This window comes from Orcinus orca, chromosome 6 (assembly GCF_937001465.1).
Source record: "Orcinus orca chromosome 6, mOrcOrc1.1, whole genome shotgun sequence".
NCBI lineage: Eukaryota > Metazoa > Chordata > Mammalia > Artiodactyla > Delphinidae > Orcinus > Orcinus orca.
In genome coordinates, this window is record NC_064564.1 from 25,444,523 (window position 1) to 25,465,647 (window position 21,125).

Consider the following 21,125-nt stretch of genomic DNA (forward strand, 5'->3'; position numbering starts at 1 on the left):
TTCTAGGCTATTGTTCCCTTTGCTCCATCTCCCAGCAGTCCCTGCAAAGGGCTCACTTGATACTTTTCTCATGATGGCTCATTTCTGAAGCAGCTTTGCTTTGGGGCCAGCTTCTCTATGAAGAATGGAGTGAGGAGCTCTGATGGGAGCTCTGCTACTGTTGCTCGTACCTTTGTGCTGACCCTTAGCTGACCAAGAGCTGCTATCTGCTGCTATCTGTCATATCCACACCTGGCTCTCAGAGAAAGGGTGGGTGGGTAGGGGTGGATACTTAGGCATATTTCTCCAGCCACTCCAGGGTGTGGCACACAGGGCAATCCCACAGATCCCATCCTGCCATTCACTAGTTAGATCTTCAAGGTATGCTGTCTATTTCTGAGGTGGCTGGACATTCCCAGGGACCTGAAGAGGTGGGAATCTGTTCTTGGTACACTCTTCCACCACCTGGTCTCAATCCTAGTACATCTTCTAATTGATCAACATAGACTCTACATACAGACTGTGGTTGAATTCATATGAGGATGGGGCTTTCTTATTTTTTCCCCTTCTTTTAGTTGCTATTAGTTCATTTGAGGGTTCAGAGAGGAGCTTTGAAAAGTCCTGCAAGAGTCAACTTGTTCAACGCATATTTTCCAAAACAATTTAACAAAGGAATTCTATTCTTGTTTTTTTCCAAATGAATCATCATTAATACCTTGATTCCCTATTGCTCCAAGGAACATAGTTTGGAAGATACTATTCTGAGTAAATCCCAAGTTGTGACATATTAGAGTATTTCCATTTTTTTAAACAATAGAATCAAAGCTTAAGAAGAAAATTTCTTACATAGTTATTTTTAAATAGGGAAATTGCTTCTTGAAACCCTACCATAATAAATTAAGAAAACATACATTTGCATTTCAGATTTTTACTACCTGATGCTCTGAATACTGGCTAAGTTGTTCCTACCTTGTAGTAGTTTTCATCAGCACGAAGTGCTTTGGAAAGTCCAAAATCACTGATCTTGGCATAATGTTGAGTAACCAGCAATACATTTCTTGCAGCCAGATCTCTGTGCACAAAATTGCACTCTTCCAAATACTTCATTCCCATAGACACCTGATGAACCAGCTCTATGATGTTCTTATCCTTGACATGCCTGAAAGTCACAAATGTGTTATTAGTAATAGTGAACAAGAGTCCATTTTAGAACAACCAACCATGCACACAGAATATGAACCCACTTACTTCCTATTCTTCTTAAGCAAGAGTCACAAATGGTGGTGACTGGTGTTCAGCTGGTAGAATTTTCAAGGTATGCTTTGCATTGCATGAAAAGCAGTATAATGGGGTGGTCAGACCTGGCTCACCAACAGACAGGCTTCAGTTGGAATCCCCCTTCCAATATTGGACAGCTAGCAAAACCAACCCTGAGTCTCAGTTAAGTATAAACATAATGTAGCAAATGGGATAAAGTAATCAGTGGCTATTATTATGACTTATTCCACGTGAGTTCCTCCATCTCAACCATGGCTGGAGATGAGCACAGAATGATTACTCCATCGATGGTTGTAATCAGTTAATAGCAATGGATGTTTTCAGAAGTAATTACTCAAGGGAATGTAGAGGTCAGCCAGACATGTAAAATATCACTGTTTTCTTTTATAATTGTTTATTTAAATATTTCTTTTAAAAGAGCATGTTTTTTCTGCTTGGTGAGGGGAGACTGCTTGCCAAGATAGTCTAAGGCTGATTCTATCACCAGGCCAGTACAGAGTGAGCAAAGGAGACCAAATTGTTGGATTAGAGTTTTTCTTTACACATTAAGAACTAAAGAGCACTTGATCCAAAGACTACAGCTCTCTTGTCTCCCTGAGTGTGGACCAACCCTGGGAAGGTGTGGGAGGAGACAAGGCTTCCTGTAGAAATCAGGTTATGATGTGCATTGGGCAGGTGGGTCCTGCCCCTCACAGTATGAGCTTCTGGGGTACCTAAGGATACCTGTTCTGCTGTAAATATTTGTTGAGTGGACCAAGTTCCGCCATCTCCATAACCAGCATCCAGGACTCGGCTTCGCATATCCCAATCATGCGCACGATGTAAGGGTTGTCAAGTTGCTGCATGACGTTTGCTTCTGCTAATAACTCATCTTTAAGCGCGGGGTCATTGGCCTCGTTTTTCAGGATTTTCACAGCCACTGTTTTCACAACTCTGCAAAAGAAATCACAACACATAAGAAGCTTTTCAAAGTGGCTCACATGTAGGTAACTATCTTTCATGAAGCATAATTCCTACGCTAGAAATGATGTTATAGAAATATCTGTCACAGAATGGAAATGCGTCTTAAGAAGCCATGTTACACATGATTAATTTTCCAATCATGTTCTCTCATTTTATAGACAAGGAGAGGAACACTCAATTGGTTAAAAATAATGGGAGAGTGCTGTAGAATGCCACAACCAAGCAGAAAGCCAACACATTGTAGAATATTTAAATAACTTTCCAACAAACTTTACAAACTATGACATACATGAATTCCAGTAACATCTTGAGATGTATCATCTCAGATTATGTGTAATGTATGTAAATACAACATGCCTTTAATATATGTTACAATGAATTTCTAGCTGGAGAATTAAAAAACATATACTGTTAAAGCTCATAATTTATAAAACTTTTAAAAACTGAGCTCTGCTAATTTTAAGCACATTTCAACAAGTTTGAAAAAAACTAATTACTTTCCATTTTCTAATAAAAACACCACCTGGGTCATGTTTCAACTCTTGAAAATATTCTGATATAGTGGGGCTTAAATAAATGAATGGAACTTAACTACGTATGATTTGAGAAACTGCATCTCTCCATGATACAGTTCCCACAAATATAAGAAATATACCTCTTTTGTTGAACTCTGAAATGGGAGAATAAAAACAGAACTATCCCATAAAATAGGGAAAATAACAGAGTAACAGACTAAGTCTGACATACATTCAGAAAAGAACATACAGCTTCAGTGCAGAACTCAGAAGAGTATTTACACATTGGACACATGCTATAGCTCCTACACAGATAGAGATACACAGCATCACCAGCACCCTAGAAGACCCCTGCATCCTCTTCCTGAGACCAAGGAAATATTATCCTATGCTATCTCTAGACAGTTTATTGTTTTACCTTTCACATTTCAGTCTGCCATCCACCTGGAACTGGTTTCATGTATGGTGTGAGGTAGGGGTCAAAATTAACAAGGAAAAACCTCTTGATTCTTCCCAATGTTTAAGGAAGAGAGAACACCCACAAACTCTTCCAGAAACAAAAAGAGGAAGGGAACTTCTCAACTCATTTTATGAGGATGACATTAACCTCATTAAAAAAAAGGAAGTTACAAGAAAATAATTTACTGATATCCCTCACGAACGTAGATGTAAAAATTCAAAGGGAAATATTAATAAATTAAATTCAGTGATTTATGAAAAAGATATGATGAATATATAATTCATGAACAAGATGGGTTTATTCCAGGAATGCAAGGTGGGTTGAACATCTGAAAGTCAATCAGTATAATTCACCACATGAACACAATAAAGGAGAAAAAGCCTGTGGTCCTAGCAGCAGAGGAGAAGAAGTACACAAAAAATGTAATACACATTTAGGATTAAAAACAAATCCCTCAGAAAAGTAGAATAGAAGGAAACTTTCATAATCTGATAAACAGTAGCTATAAACCTAATGGTGAAATGTGGAAAGTTTTCCCCCTGAAATCAGGAAGGAGGAATGAGGCTACTGCCACTTTTATTCAACACTGAACCACAGTTCCTAGTTAGTACAATAAGGCAAGGAAGAAATATAAAAATATAAGGATTGGATGGGATGAAATAAAACTGTTGTTATTTATAGATATATTTCTGGGTCAAAGAATACATAGATAAACTACTGGAAATAATAAGTGAGAAATAATAGGGGACTTTAAGCAAAGTTGCTGGGTATCAGGCCAACAGACTAAACCAGTCATATTCCTGCATTCAAGCAATGCCAAGGAATAACAAGTAAGAATTTTTAAATTATACCACATATATTAACATCAAAAATACTAAATACCTATGAATGAATCCAACAAAGAAGTTGTACAAGATCTCTACACAAAAAAACTAAACAACTCTGCTCAGAGTAATAAAAGACCCAAGTAAATGGAAGGATGGGTCACTGTTATTGATTGGAAGCCTCAGGATTGTAAAGACATCATTTTGCCCCAAATTCACCTATATGGCCTCTCCTCTCCCCAAATCTCTAGCTGAAATTATGTATCTATAGTTATATCTATGTTAATTTATATATTTAATTAAGTAAGGAATTTGAGTATCACAAACTAGTTGAGAACATCTATACCTTAATACAGGATAATTTATATTCATTTTACAAAATAACTGTGATATATATATGTATACACATATATTTAAAAATAAGCACAGCAGTCACATATATATATATACATATACACATACATATATATATATATATATATATATATATATATATATATATATATATATATATACACATGTATCCACACACACATACGGTGGAAGGGGCAGGATTAAAAGCGTAAGTTTCTGTGCATACTTTTGTCTATATTTTTGACCCTTGAATCATTTACATGATTCAAGGGTCAAAAAAAAAATTTACACTAATTCCTTAAATTTAAAATAGCATCAAACAACCAAACCCAATTATATTCCTATCAAACAGATTTTCAGAGAAGATTTGTTTCAAAGGACTTTAGAAACCAGTATTTTTCAAAGTACTTAGGGACCAGTACTTTTACTGAACATTCCCTGTTGGATTCCTTCTAAAGACCAAATGAAGTACAAAGAGATTTTTAGTAATTTAGCAATTCTAACTGTTATGTAATATATACTATTATTTGAAATTACAGGATAAAGTAAATAATTATGCTAAGGATATTTGTAATCAAGAATTTTCTGGTTAAGGGAAATGAGACACAATTTTTAAAAATCAAAGAAAATAAGTGAGAACACTGGGTTATCACTGAATGATTGCATTTTAATTAATTAGTACATATGTGCATGTGTGTACATATAAAGATCAAAAAAAATATAGACACGTTTGTTAACAGTAGTGGTGTTTGAGTGGTAAAGTAGGATGTTTTTATTTTCTTATATTTTGCTTGTTTCTATTTGCTAATTCTCTGGAAGGGACACATAATACATCTAAACTAATATGTATATAATTATTACATACACAGTTAATATATATAATGGATGCTTTCACTTCAATTGTACCAGAACAGAACAAAAACTACACTGTTGATAACAAAGGATTTAGCCATGCCAGGTTAAATTTTGCATTTGAGATTAAATAAACACAATACATGTATATGTGGTAGTTTCTAGAATGTAAGCTCACATGAGAATGAGTGTGTTGTGACAGGGCACAGCTTTGACTTACTTTTTCATCTGGTAGTAGCCCTTCTTCACCGTCCCAAAGTTCCCAGAGCCCAGTTCCTTGTCCTCCAGGGTCAGCAGCTTCCGGTCCAGGTAGACCTCTTTGGGCCTGATCTCCTCGGGGTCTGCATAGGGGCTTTCATAGACCTCGGTGTCCATGGGCAAGGCTTCTCTCTGGGCTTCTGCAACGCAGTCAAGAAATGCACAACCCTGGGGCTGGATCCCCCATGAAACTGCCATCGTCCCCCCCACCCCTACCTCCTGGGCTCACAGCTTGCCTTTTAAGACCTTGGTTACCTTGGGCAGTTATGGTGTCTGTGAGTGCTCAAGGCACTCAAGGCAGCTGGTAGCGGGGTAGGAAAAAGCCCTTCATCCCTGTTGTACTTGACCCCTGTTCTTGCACTAATGAACATCGAGAAAGGGTCTTCCTGCCAGAGGCAAGGACAGATGGGGCCCTCCTAATGGGCCGTGGTGGCTTTAAACTATGTCTGAAAATTGTGACCCTCCTTCATTGAGAGGTGGAATCTATGTCACCTCACCTCAGTGGCTTTTGTAATCATGTCAACCAACAGAGTATATCAGAAGTGATGTCTGTGATATACTCAGGCAAGGTTCTAAAAGGCCATGCACCTTCTGCCTGGGTTGCTGGAAATCTGCCTCTTGAAGCTTCAGACGCTATGCAATTGTCTAACTGCCCCGACCCCTTCTATGCTGTGAGAATGTTCCAGTCAGCCCAGGCGGAGAGACCAGACTGAGAGCCTCCGAGGCTCTGTGGAGACAGGGAGATGCTGGCCAGCCGCCAGAGCCCCGGCCCCAGTCTCACCACAGCCTCCAGCCCCTGCTGGCCCAGTTCCACCCCCAATCTCCCTGCAAGAGGCCCTGAGCCACCATGGACCAGCTCAGCCTTGTCCAGATTCATGATCTGCATGAGATAATTAAATGATTGCTGTTGATTTAAGCTACTAAGTTTGGGGGTGCTTTTCTTTTTGTAGCATTAAACAGACCAAGTTCACCAATTTAAAAAAACCTGGGGCCACCTAGAAAACCTAAGAAGGTCACCCAGATGTCCCATTTCTGATCAGTCTAGTAGAGGCCTATTGAGTTTGAGGGGGTGCCTCTCTGAATCCTATCCTCTCCTGGCCTCACAGAATCACTACAATTCCCTGAACATGTGTTGAATTCCAACAACTCAGACACTCCTTCAGTTTTTACCAGTCACCCATTTCTTTCTGCACCTCCTGCTGAAACGTATTCCTGAACACAGACATTTTTCCAAGAACAGGATCTTAGAAATGGAAACTTTGAGTAGTATCAGTTATTGTTGCAAGAGGTGAGAAATCCTGAAGCAGCAGGACTGAAGGATATTTTCAACGTGGCCAATTTATTGTGATGGAGGCCACACAGACCATTTCATCCAACAGACAGCACTGCTCACAGACACGTGGCATCTGTCCCCTGCCACCAGATGACAGGACCACTTGCTGCTAACCAGTGCTATGTTACAGCTGCTGACAGTGGGGTGAGCCCACCCTGCAATTGGCAAGGGACTGTGGGAGACAGCTCTGTGCTGTGAACACCCAGGGACAAAAGGTGCATCTCTCACCTCTTTCGTTGGCCCAGGGCCCTCGGTCTGGCTCATAAGGGTTGAACGTCACCGAACTTTCTGGCCTTTGGGATGAGGAGCCCTGAGGCACACAAATGATAACAGCTCACTTTTCTTCAGGGATAACACTGTTGAGTTGATCTGCGTAATTATTTTTATTTCCAAATAATCACATTTTAACTTAAGCAGGGAAGACAAAGGAAGGAACTAGGAAAAGAGATGGGAAAATAACAACGACATGGCTTATCTCATTCTTTGGGCAACTGATGGGATGCTGTGAGGGTTAAATAAAGCTCTTGCTCCCACAAAGAAAGGGGCAGGCAGGGGTCCCATTGTGAGAGAATTAATCATAACTGTTTGGGTGGTATTCCTTCCTACGTACATGCCCTTTCAAATCCTACTTCCACTTACTAAAAGATGCTAAAGATTCTCATTATCCCTTTGGATTTGTTTTCCTCCATTATTTCTTTCCCTTTAAGTTTATATTGTAGGGAAGTTATTTAAAAAGAAACACTAGGTATCCACCAGCTGCTCCCACCCACTCCCCAACTCCAAATACCTATGCCTTCCTAGTATCCTCTTATATCTTTATCATCCACGGAGATGTAGCAACTTTTGGGTAGATGCCAGAGGGTAGTGCTGGTCAGTAAGCTAGAGGTCCCAACAGCAAGCGGCTGCCAGCAGCCCAGGGTCCACTGCCCCTGCTGTAGATCTTCATCATTGTCATAATCATCATCATCATGGACCCTGTGAGATGGGGAAGCCTCTTTTTGCTAGCCAGAAGGAAAGTAATTCTTCCTTGTACTCAGAGCAGGTAACTGAAGCATATGGAGACAAAGCCTTGCTGGCCATTATTAATGGCAACCTTCCGTATTATTTATTCAATTTGCATCAGTCTGCAGCATGAAATAATGGGGGAAAAAATCCACTGTTATATTCCTATATCCTTTCCCTTCCAAAAGTCTCTATCTCAAAGTCTGTCTGATCCACCTTCACCCCAACTTAAAACAAGGGTATTGCTACTAAATTTGGTTCATGGGAAAACCACGATTCAAACTATTTTTTTGGCATGAGTGAGTGGAAATTTTATATATCTATTTACCTTAGCAGTGCCCAAACACTGGCCACAAAGGAATGAGATACTGCCAGATTTTGGAGAAATTTAAAGAAACAGAGACAGTAAGCTTAATTTTACACAGTCACTTATCTCCTGGTACACACTGAATCTTCTGCTGCCTTCCTGATATCCCAAGCCCGGGAACCAAAAGTACAGTAACAAAGTCACAGTGCATCACTGCCGCCACTTGTCCACTTGTCTCCAAACCTTCTTGCTACCTACTGAGCTCTACAGAGCCACTGCTCACTGGGCAAAGGCCCTTCTGACCGCCTACGGGACATTCGCTCTTATGTGTCAATGGCGTGTCACTGGATCTATTTTCTGACGACTATCTCAGCATTCTTATCAAACTGTTTAATAGAAGTAGCTATGATATATCAAAAATGAAAACAGAATATAAGTTACAGGGGGCATAGTCATTTATTCACTGAATTAGAGCTTTTCTACTAAATTTGGTTCACTCAACCCACCACTGATGCTAAACAAAAATGGGTTCAACAAACACATGATGAATGAATGAATGAATGGAGATACCCTTCAAACTGGGAGAGGTGAAGTGTAAACTTAATGTGATTTAAAAGTGAATTCTCTCTCAAGTTCTTATATTAACAAAGAACAGGTGTGGATAATTCCAAATGACAATATACCACTTTTAAAAATTTACATATAATTACGAGATTATCGGACGTGCTGTGAGCTCACTTCTCATTTATAAAATAATTATACTGTCTCAACAGAACTGTCCTAGGAGAAACTAGGTAATTCCCAAGGCTTGCCATCCTCCTGCTCTGATCAATTCTCTCTGGCAATCAAACTCTAAGATGGAAATAGTTTTCAAATTTTAAAAAAAGGTCTCTTTTAGGTTCACATTGACTATCATTTCAATTTCTCTGATTTTCCCTCCAGGTAGGGAGGTTCTGAATCCAAAGAGACAAAACTTCAAGACACCAGGACCAACCATGATGGACAAAGACAGGGCACCAGCACCCCTTCTCTTGACTGGAAGACCTCCCACCCTTTGTTCACTTAGAGATGTATCCTGGGGCTGCAGCCTCTCCATCCCTGATGGAACGTTCTCCAGAGCAGGACTTCATAAAGGCTGTTACAATTAAGTCAAAATGCAATTACCTGCCATATGAATCCTGTGGGAGAGAATTTAAAAACAGAGGTAGGGGTGTAAAAAGTACTGAAAAGGATACTAGGGCACGAGGAGTAAGAATCAGTAGGGACGGACACAGTTTGCCTAAAGCCCTGGACACAGTAATGTATACTCTGATTAGCTGTGTGGTGCTCACCCCTCATCTGTCTTGGCTATGGATAAGGAAACGGGTTGGGCGTCTTCTTTGAAAGGTTGGGTCCCATCTTTTAAGCTGAGGTGGTTCAGGACTTCATTTCAATGCTGCCCACATGGACCACCACTTGACTATGAGCCTTTGCAGAGCCTTGAGTTTCCCTCAATAACCACATCAGCTCCCTGTGCGGACCCCTCGGCCCTGCCTGTCCTGACTGGGACAGAGGATGGAACTACACTCGAGAGACTGTTCTTGGGAAGAAATGGGAGGTTTTCTGCTGTGTCTGTTAAAAGGGTAGTATTGACTTTATGTGAAGATGAAGATACAAAATACAAGTTTCATCTTTCCCAGAGTACTCGGTGAATATGCCATTAGTAAAACAATGACAAAAGCCCTCTGGAATCAAATGCTCAGTTGAAAAGGAGAATTTGAGGACTTTGTAAAGAATGAGCTCTAAGGCAAAATGATAAATTATCGAAGAATTTAAAGAAATTTTAATTTAATGAAAAACATATTGCTGGTCCAGTTTGCTGGTCCAGTCTATCATTTGTCATTATTCTTTCTTCCTTGTATTTGATAACTTATTCTGTCCTAATCAATAGCATCCCCTTTTCTACACAGAGAACAAGGTATAAATGAAATGTTGACTGTTGCTTTTTTCCCCATTTTTGCTGGTATTTGAAACAGAAGTCAAAGCTGAAGGACACCACTAGATGGCACTAGCTACCTTAGCTTTCCACCTTCCAAAGAGCAATTTGCGATTTTTCTTTAAGTTTTGCAAATTCAGGTAAAAACAGATCACTCCACAACAATAAAAAGAATATTTGTTTAGGTTATAAATTATGATCTGTGATCTCTGACTGGCCAGGCTTAACTGCAAGTAGGATATATATTTGACAAATATTCTTTCCGTGCCTGTTTCTAAGAAGTGCACATTCAGAAGTGAACAAAAGAGAGAAAAAAAATATTGCTGTTATGGAGCTGGTAGGCTAATTCAGAGTTTCCTGATTGGGGAGTATTGCTAGATGTTCTGATGGCCATTTATAGACTTTAATTTTTAGACTTCTTAAAAGACATTTTCAAATCAGGCAACAGCAGTAATAAAGATGACAACATATTTGTCACAACTGAAGTGACAAAAAGAGCCAGTAGGCTTCAGAAATATTGGCTGCCCAAACCAGACATGGTTCTGGTCTCTGGTGGAATGACCGTGGTCCCAATGGGGACTAAGGTTCCACAGGTGAAGGCAGACTCTTCTTGGCCAGGCTATGAGATAATCTTAGGTTTGCTTCAGATCCATGAAAATAAACACTTCACCTTCATAATTGATCTTCCCTCACCTTAGAAGCAAAGATCTAAAATCTGGCCCTTTATAATCATGTGGAAATATTTTCTCAGGGGTCTGGTCCACTGCTCCCACATTACCAAGTAAATGGGTATGACTTAAGGATTCTTCTTTCTCTCCCAGCTGAACACTAGTGAATCATGTATGAAAATGTCTTAGGGCTTCCCTGTGGCGCAGTGGTTGAGAGTCTGTCTGCCGATGCAGGGGACGTGGGTTCGTGCCCCGGTCCGGGAGGATCCCACATGCCGCGGAGCGGCTGGGCCCGTGAGCCACGGCCGCTGAGCCTGCGCGTCCATAGCCTGTGCTCCGCAATGGGAGAGGCCACAGCAGTGAGAGGCCCACGTACCGCAAAAAAATAAATAAATAAATAAATAAAATGTCTTAAAATATTCCAACCAGCAATGTATGTGTTGGAATAAAACATGTAAAATGGGTTTTAACTTGAAATTCTGGAACACTTTTCCACAACTAAGATAAATGTGAATGCTATGTCTCATCTTAGAGACTCTGCCTTTGAACTGTGAAACAGAAGCACAGTCTTTAAGGCTGCTGTTGTTCCAACTCTGCCAATCATCCTTAATAGAAGGATAGGTTTATGCACTTAAAGTAGCAAAGAAAAATATTCCAAGGCTAATAACAGGAGAAATTTTATTCCTGTAAGGACTACAAGTCCTTAGAGTAAGTGATGGCAGGGGGTAAGGAGAGGGTGAATTATACTTTGATTTTTCAATTAAATCCATTTATATTTTTAAGTGTTAAAACGTACTAATCTCTAAAGAGAAGAAAAATACACCTGCTCTAAAGTTTTTATTATGGAATTTCAAATTATCTGATTAATAATATTCTGCAAATCAAAAAACACTTGTCATTAACTACCTACATGCTAGAGTTAATTCAAGTTCAAACATGTCCATTTTGTGCCTGAATTATTAAAAACAACTATTTATATTGATCAAATTAACAAATTCAAGAAAATTATTTACACCTTAGCTTAACAAATGGGATATTTGACATAATTCCCACAAGTCTTTTCTCATGACTGGTTAAATAATGGAAAATTCCCCTTCTATTTGTGAAAATGTAAGTATTAGTTCTCCTAAAATATTTCTGGTGAGCAATTAAAATATTTTTAATCCATTGCTTAAATCACACAATCCTTCCTTTATCAATTAACTATTGATATTTTTGATATTTATGAAAATTCAATGCATACTTCAAAGTTGTTATAAATTTACATAGGGACTTCCCTGGTGGTCCCGGGAAGTGGTAAAGAATCCATCTTACAGTGCAGGGGACACAGGTTCAATCCTGGTCAGGGAACTAAGATCCCACATGCCTTGGGACAACTAAGCCCATGCACCACAAATACTGAGCTCACACGCCTCAACTAGAGAGCCCGTGTGCCACAAACTACAGAGCCCACGCGCTCTGGAGCTTGTGCACCACAACTAGAGAAGAGAAAACCCCCATGCCACAACTAGAGAGAAGCTCATGCACCACAACAAGAGCCCGCGCACCGCAACGAAAGATCCTGCATGCCTCAACAAAGAGCTCACGTGCCGTAACTAAGACTCGATACAGCCAAAAAATAAAAATAAATAAATAAATAATAAAAAAAAGAAACAGCAACAGCATGCTTTAAAAATAAATAGACAACAGCCCTCTTTTAGCCAGAAAAGTATTTCCACAGTATTAATCAGATTAGTTTCTAATATTTAATTATCCTTTAAAATTGATTAAATAATTTAGGAGGGGCAAATTTTAAAAGGCACGACAGGGTTTACTATGAAAAGTGGGTCTGCTTGACACCCCATTTCCTACTCCCAAGGCAACTAGTGTTATCAGTATTTTCTGTATTCTTCTGGAACATTCTACACTATATCAGCACATATATACGTGCATGACTTTGTTGTCTTCAATTAACATTGTATTTTGGAAACAATTCTAGATCTCAGCTACCCATCACAGTATGAATTTTATTGTAGCTGATTTCATTTATTTCTCACTGCTTGACTTTTAAATTATTTCCAGATTTTGTCAATGATACAACATTAGAATAAACATTTTCATATATACATGATTACACATAAATGCAAGAATATCTGTATGATAAATACCTACAAGTAAAATTGCAGTTAAGAGGTTATATGTACTCTCAATTTTGATGGATGTTGTGAGATTGCCTTTCTTAGAGATTGTACCATTTCACACTTCTCCAATAAATTACAGCTGTGCTTACTCACCACACCCTTGTTGTGTGGTGTCACCGAGCTTGTTTATTTGGATCAGCTTCACAGGCGGACATAAGGGAGCCCCACAGTTTTAACTTGCATTTCTCTTATATGAAATGGAACAGCTTTTCCTATGTTTAAGAGCTATTTATGTTTGCTTTACTATAAACTATTGCCCATTAATCTGTTAGACAGTTAAAACTTTTATTGATTTATAGAAACTCCTTACATATTAAAGATATTAACCTTATATATGGATCATCATTACTAATACTTATTCCAAGTTTATTATGTTTCTTTTGATGATGTTATGGTTCTTATCCACACATTTTATTTTTAGGCAGTCTTACTGATATTTTCTTCAACTTTCCTTAGACATGTTCTTCTTTAATTTAAAGATCTACTAAAACTTATTTTCTGTATATTTCTTTAGTCACTGTGGGTGACCTGAGCTGGCTTCAGCCTGCTTGGACAGGGGTGGGAGTAGGGCTTGTCTCCTCACAGTGCTGGGTTACTGTTTCCTGGGGTGATGGCATTTCGATGTGTCAACCTGGCTAGCCTGAATGATATTCCTGTGTTAATGAATCAAACTGTGATCTTGGTACTGCTGTGGAGGGATTTTGCAGAGGTAATTAAAATCCTTAATTTGCTGATTTAATTTGAGGAGATTATCCCGGATGGGGCTGGCTTAATCGGTCAAGAGCCCTTAGAAGAGATTGAGGCTTTCCTAAGAGAGAAAGGGCACCAAGGGGAGAGGGGTGACTGACCCTTGGCTGGCCGTGAATGATAGCTTTGGCTCCTCCCTGCGTGGTTCCACCCTGCTCATCCTCCCTTCAAGATGATCTGCTCTATGGACATTGAACTTGCCCCTACAGTTGTGTAAGGCAAGTCCTAGTGATAAGTCTGTATATCTGTGTGTGTGTACATGTATATAGATGTGTGTATGTATAAATACGTACATGCGTGTGTTATGTATGTACCTGTGTGTGTGTGTATGTGTGTGAGTGTGCTGTGTGTCTTTCATGCATAAATCTCTGACTGGTCACGCTTCTCTGGGTGAACCCTGAATGATGCCCTTAGAAACCACAGAATTAAGATAAATGTGGATTGCTGTTGTCTACTCTGTCTGCAGTGAAACTGCTCATTTCTGGGACTGCGCGTGGGGAAGGGCTATGTGTTGGCACACCAGCTGTGGGCCATCATAAAGAGAACAATGAAGAAACAAGCGGTGGGAGCCAGGGGCGTGGCCCACGTCCACGGGGGCTCCTCCATGGCTGCCGGTTAGACCTGGTGCGTGGAGAGGCCAAGGAAGCCAGGCGAGCGAAAGGTTCTGGGCCTGCTGATGGGGCACCATGCATGGGCAACTCAGTGTCCCTCCCTGAGTTGTGCTATGAAGCTTCGTCAACGTAGCATTTGATCAGGACTCCTGAAAAGATGACTCATGATTGAAAAGCACCCTGAACCAGAACACATTTTGAATCACCTCAGTTGATGGGGTACCATCTGACCTACTTCCCCCAGACAATGGTCCTGTGAGATGCCATCCTGGCAACCAGGTGAGCCCTGTCCAAGGAGAAGGGGCGAATGCCAACAGGGGTCGAGGGCCAGGTGGGCCAGAAGGTGGCCACCGTGGAAACTCTCCATGAGTTTCGCCTTTGATCATGGGGAATGCTGACCTATTCAAGGTCAATGCCTCAATCACCTACTGGCCCTGGTGGCCTGAAACAAACACCAAGTCATGGGGCAAAAGGGACACCAACATAGAGCATGTATTGCCTTGACAACCTGGTCCCCAACTCCTAACATGCCACCCTGGCATGGGTAGCCGTCACTGTCACCCGCCCCCCCCGCAAAAGGGATGCCCCCTCATGGCTGATGTTTCCCACGAGCTGATCCACACTGACTGGGAGCATGATATCAAAACAGATAGTTATTCCATTCAGGTTTATTACATAACTTTTCCCCTCAAACACCACACTAAACTCACTTCTCTGTTCTGTGGTCAACAAGATTGAGAACATCTAGAATATGACTGCCACTTGGAAAGAAAATCTCAGGGCTTTTATGCTTTTTATTTCCATTGTTTCTAATAAGTACTTTAGGCAATCTGCTTCATGAACTGACACTCAATTATATGCTGAAATGTTTGGAAAAATACCAACCAATATGAAAATGGAAAGAGTTATTAATAAAATAATCAATTTTAACCCCAATGATAAAACTGAAAAGTAAAAAAAAAAGCAATCCATATACAAGTTATAAATACATTTTTTGAGGGAGGTGATTCATGATAAATAAAAATCTTTAAAAAAGAACTTTTTATGTTCTTCATAATTCAATCATATAGCAAACTATGAAAATGCATTACATGTCAGTTTTTTTTTTTTTTTTTTTTGCGATACGCGGGCCTCTCACCGCTGTGGCCTCCCCCGTTGCGGAGCACAGGCTCCGGACTCGCAGGCCCAGCGGCCATGGCTCACGGGCCCAGCTGCTCCGCGCCATGTGGGATCTTCCCAGACCGGGGCATGAACCCATGTCCCCTGCATCGGCAGGCAGACTCTCAACCACTGCGCCACCAGGGAAGCCCCTATATGTCAGCTTTACTGTCTCATAAAGAAAAACGGCGTTTCTAATTCTCAAATTCCACCTTGTCTTTATATATGTTATAGTTAAAGTTCTGTGTTGGAACTCTACAGCCACAATGATATTTATAAAACCAATGGCCTTGTGTAGTCCCTGGGCAGGATCCACACAACCTTGGCTGTTCCTTCTGCCAACATGTAATTTATCTAGTCAATTACCATAACGCTGCAGCATGTGATTCTGGCTTGCTTTGAAAAGACTTTGCCATATGAGAATTCCCTCCCACCTATCACATGGACTGAAATGACTTCCAAGAGCACATTATAGCAGAGAGAGCACACTCACGGTGATGGACTTTGCAGGAAAGGGACTCGGACCACACAGAAAGCAGGGCGTGGGCTGCCCAAGAGGGCTACATATGGCAGGGACATGAGACCAGAGCAGCAGGAGGGTCGGCAGCAGGGCACACGGAGTGGGTAGCCACAGGGCAGAGTGTGGGTGCTGAGTGCGGGTCTGTCCTACCACTTAGTCAGGGACAGCAAGCAGGGGACGTTTTAGCACCTTTCTGTGGCCAGGCTTTGGGAAGGAGTATGATTTGATTCTTGAGATTATTCCACCCGCTGACCAAGTCTAGAAACCATAACGGCAAAGAGGAACAATAAATGTTTCAGAAAACAAATACAGGCTACCTTACATGACATGCTATTTTAACCTGTTCTGTAATTACACTAACGCCCTCCAGATTCTGTTGATGAGATGCACTAGGGGCAACACATGATCATTAGAAAGGCTTCAGGAAAAGCCGACCACTTGAGCAGAAGGATCTGGAAAAATACTTTGGCAATATTTTCCACAGAAGGCTATAAAATTTGAGCTTTTACATTAAATAGCCGACTTTTCATACAGAATTATTAAGTCACAAACTCAAGACAAATCATCCTAAAGAAACTAATTTTGCATGCTCAATTTTGTTACTTCTTGTGGGTGCTGGTTCCATGATGTTTGTGGAAATTCACTGAGTTTGGCCCTTAGGGAACATGCATTTTTTTCCTATATGTTTTTCACTAGTCAATAAAAGTTTTTCCAAAATGTCCAACTCCTTGAAGCCATTAGGTGATGCAAGGTTAAATAGAGGGCTTGATATTCTTTTAAGAGTACTCAGCCCTAAGCCCTCATGCCTCTTAGAGGAAAATGGACCTGTCTCATGATGGGTACAACCTTAAAGTTGACTCGCCAGGCCCATGAGCTGTATAAAGGGTAAAATAAAATGATGACTCCATTAAGGTGCTATATTTTAGAGGTTGATCCCAAAGTTCATCGGTAGTTTAGCAAGTTCCAGTTCCCCCAGTCTGTGGACAGGGGCTGTGCCTGGAGAACCTGCCTGGTTCAGCACAGCTGCAGCTTCTGAGCAAGTCAATAGCTCCCTCAGAGGGCAGAGTGGGCATTCTGCCTTTTGCAGATTTTAAGGGTTAACAGGCAGAAAGTGAGGTATAGAGTGCACAGCTCACGATGGGGTAATTTTCATTCCTCACAGATGGCATCAAAGGGCATCAAATGTCCACAGTGAGGTCCCCCTTAAAGTAGCAGGACATCATTCCTGCTTGGAGTATAAATCCGTGTGTCAACTCATAACAGTCTGCAGGGAGGAGAGAGCTGGAATTCTCTCTTTTTGGGAGTATCAGGCATGTGTTGGGCAAACCCACGTGGAGAAGTGTGGACAAACCACAATTCTCACCTCCTATTGACATGGAGGGAGATGTGGGTTCTGGCCAAGCCCCTGACTTTAAGGGCTTCTCTCATGTGATGGCACAGAGCATCCCCATTCCAAGCCTTCCTCCACCAAGGTATGGCCAAAGCAGCTCTCCTGGAAAGGGTGATTTTTCTGATAACAATGTCTCGGTTGATTTAACCAAAAGAGTTGGGCAGCCAACCTCAGTGAGATGTCTTACACACCTGGCTCGCCACACCATCATGCACGTGGTCACATGGATCGTGCACACGCCTCCACATGGACGGACCAGGGACTGAGCCTGAACAATATGCTACATTTCCCAAATCTGCCAGGAGGCATATTTCTGATTTAACATTGGGTTGCATGGTCATTTAGTATACGTTTAGAAAATGGAGGAATTTTAACCTACCTAAGAAGTTAAGTTGGCTAGCTCGGATCTGAAAATAGGCTGATTCTAGCTGACACCCACAATCCCAGTTTACCAAGTGTGATGAAAACAATTACCATGACTCCTGTTATCTAAACATGCTTTTCATCATGCTAATATACAACTGTTTCACTTTTAACAGCATGGCTAAGTAACACTTACCACAGGATGGGAACTTGGAAGTTGTGGACGGAAATTAATATTTCCTGGTTAGAAAGAACATGGACAGTTACTGCTATGTTGGTGAAAACCAACTATTTATCCCCTCCCCCACTGCAGATCAATGTGACTGTAAAATATTACTGCTTGAGGAGTAGATACATTTTCTGCATACATTTCTTGATACCCTCTTTCATCTTTCTCACATAAACAATTAAAATGAATTTGTTTTTTAAAGTTAAACTTATCAGCTATTTTTTGATGAATGATATCTATAAAACTGGAGCAATCTGACATTATTTTAATCAATCAGTAAAAACAAAGCCTCATCCCATCTTGTTTGAGTTTGCAACAGACCAAATCTAAAACGAGGCTGATTATTACCAACATCTGAAAGAGTGAGACTCCAATGTCTTGGCTACTCACCCATTTGCCCATCAAATTTTTGACATGGAACTGTAAGAACTCTTAACAAACCATCTGACTTATAAGAATAATGCTCGACGAGCTGAAAAAGAAGAAAGTAAGAAAGTATAATAAATAATGGAGGCAGGCAATGGAGAAATCCTGACAGCAGCTGACTCCCCTTTTGGACTTTAAAAGTGATTCAAGGACAGCGCTTAACAACAGAAGGTGCTTCCTTGGTGGTATTCCTGATCCCTTCCCATGCCTCTCTCCTGCCACCTCAGACTTCTGGACAGAAGTCCACATGCCACCTTCCCTTTTGGACTCTGCTCTTGGCTCACCCTCTTTCTTTCTTTCTTCTTTTTTTTTTTTTTGGGTAGCAAGTTGCATTTATTTGTTTATATTCTCCCATATCTGTGTGATATTATAACAATGAATTCAGCACGCTAATGTTCATTCATTTATTCAGTCATTAAACAAACATTCTGCTGTGTACTAGGTCCTGAGATAGGACAGAAGGTAAACTATGGTGAATCATCCTACAGTTGAGGTACTTTCTTGGTGGAGAGAGATATAAATGAACAATGTAAAGTGATTAATGGTGTAATAGTGCTGTGGGCAAAGGCTTTGGAAGGACCAAACAATTCAGCCCAAAAGTTTCAGAGAGAAGACATCACAGCACAGGTGATGTAAGAGCTGGGACATGGGGAAAGCTGACCCTTTGGCAAATGGCCTTATGTTGACAGGATATGGACAGCCTTGGCTAATGGCTCCCAGAAAACTATGAATCATGATGCCTGATTGCTACATTAAAAAATAAATGAATGGCAAATAGATTTATTTATATCTAATCAAAATTATGCAATAGGAAGACGGTCTTAGTTTTCACATTTACTTTTCTCATACAGACATTTCCTCTTCAGACAAGCTAAAATCTTCCTATCTGATATTTCTTCCTTATCTGTTTATTGGTACCTTTTCCAGTTAAGGACTCGTTGCTTCTGAATCTTCTTTCCTCTCAAAACTTACCTATTTAGGTGAATGTTTGTTGAATGAATATATTTTATCCTTCCAGGGAACATTCTGTTTTTTAAATTTTATTTTATTGTGGAAAGAACACAACATGAGATCCACCTTCTTAATAAATGTTTCAATCTGACCAGCCCTAACACGCTACTGAGATGGACATCAAAGTTCTCTCTATTCTGTTAAATGCAATAGTGTGTTCTAGGGCTAAATAGTATTGAGGTCCCTACAACAGCTGAAATATCACATATCTCTCCAATGTCATTCAAATATCTCCTTACAAGCTTATGTTTTCAGATAATCTATGCCACAAGGGTGTCTGGGAGGTGGGCATACATGTTAGGATTTCCCTCTTGGGCAGGGGTCTGCAAACTTTTTCTGTAAAGGGCCAGATAGTGATATTTGAGGCTTTTTCACTCCACATGGCATCTCTGTCATACAGTTCTTTATTTTTTTAAAAAACCACCCTGTAACATATAAAAACCATTGTCTTCAAGTACTACACAAAAGCAGACCAGGGGCAGATCTGGTCCACAGATGTGTTGACTCTAGCTCTAAAGAAAGGAATACTAGAGTAGTGTAGCAGTTACCACCTCTCAGACTCCTGGGTGGGGGAAGGGCACAGAGGTACCTTACATTGATATCAAGGAAAACCAGTGAAATCACACTTGTAAAAATGGAAGGTACTGCTGGCATTTTTATGCTCTTTCTTAAACATATATACAAGGGGAAAGATTTAATTAAGGCTGAATACTGTGAGATACTGGAGGAATCAGTAAATGGGAAAGCGTAAATATGGGAAACAGTCTTGGGAAGGAACTTTCCAACAATTAAAGATGTTTAACATTATAGTCAGCATGCAGACTTGGAAACTGTGACTGGGCTCAGACAGGGAAAATGGTCATTCAGGAGAAGTATAATGGCTGTGTACCAGTGATGGAGCCCAGGACCCTCAAGCATTAGGCTGACAGATGGACTCCAGTGCCTTTAAATGCACACCATCAACAATTCTTGTAGGAAGTGAGAGACTCTGACAGGAAATTAATACCAGAAGGCAACATTCCCTACTCATCTCTCTGATTTGCATTGGGCATTAGTACCTAATAGGTTAAATACTCTTTCAAAGCGATACCATTAAAACAAAGCAAAGTCTGTGGTTGATAATAAGCTACATGCTAATGATCTACAAACCAAAAGACAATGTCAGCATTATGACTAATATGAATAAATATTAAAATACCCAGAATTCAAAGAAGAAGATTTTGTCCCCAACTACAGCATTAGGAACCAAAATACACCGTGTGGTGGTTACTCTAAGTGCTTTAAAGGTAATGGGGATCCCTGATCACAGTTTTTAAAAAGGCAAGATTTTGAGTCGGGTCCTTTCCTGCTGTAACCACACATGAGGTTCCTGGTGGGGCCTGGTGTGGACATTTGAACCCATCCCCGATGATGTCCCGCACCTACAAAAGCTCAACGTAGCTGTCGCTCTTGGGATGGCAGAGTCCCTTGGTTTTCTCTGTCTCTGGACCCACTACAGTTTATAGGATGCTTTGCCATTTCCTCATGGAGCTGTGATTTAGAATGAAGCCAAGTCATTCGTGCCCAATGGAAAGCAGGGATGAACACCGGATTAGGGCTCATTAGTGCCTAAGAAACTCCCAAATTACTCTCTGTTTTCGGGTTTACTATCAGGTAGGTCAAGAAGAACCCCATTTTAGACCAGGGCTGAACAATCCTATATGAGTGGCGGCCTGAAGCGCA

General features: G+C 40.6%; 1 protein-coding gene across 3 annotated transcripts in view; it reads right to left on the bottom strand.

Annotated features, from left to right (window-relative positions):
• The window catches only part of SYK (spleen associated tyrosine kinase), a 96,627-nt gene that overhangs the window by 17,356 nt on the left and 58,146 nt on the right, over positions 1 to 21,125 (bottom strand). For 2 of the 3 annotated variants that reach the window (XM_004270606.4, XM_012533354.3), the window contains exons 5-11: positions 18,357 to 18,438; positions 17,934 to 17,977; positions 16,174 to 16,242; positions 7,045 to 7,126; positions 5,446 to 5,623; positions 1,981 to 2,190; positions 949 to 1,138 (exon numbers count right to left, since the gene is read on the bottom strand). In XM_004270606.4, coding sequence (XP_004270654.1) covers positions 949 to 1,138; positions 1,981 to 2,190; positions 5,446 to 5,623; positions 7,045 to 7,126; positions 16,174 to 16,242; positions 17,934 to 17,977; positions 18,357 to 18,438 — 855 coding nt within the window. The remainder of the gene's footprint in view (positions 1 to 948; positions 1,139 to 1,980; positions 2,191 to 5,445; positions 5,624 to 7,044; positions 7,127 to 16,173; positions 16,243 to 17,933; positions 17,978 to 18,356; positions 18,439 to 21,125) is intronic. The other variant, XM_012533353.3, reaches the window with a different exon arrangement.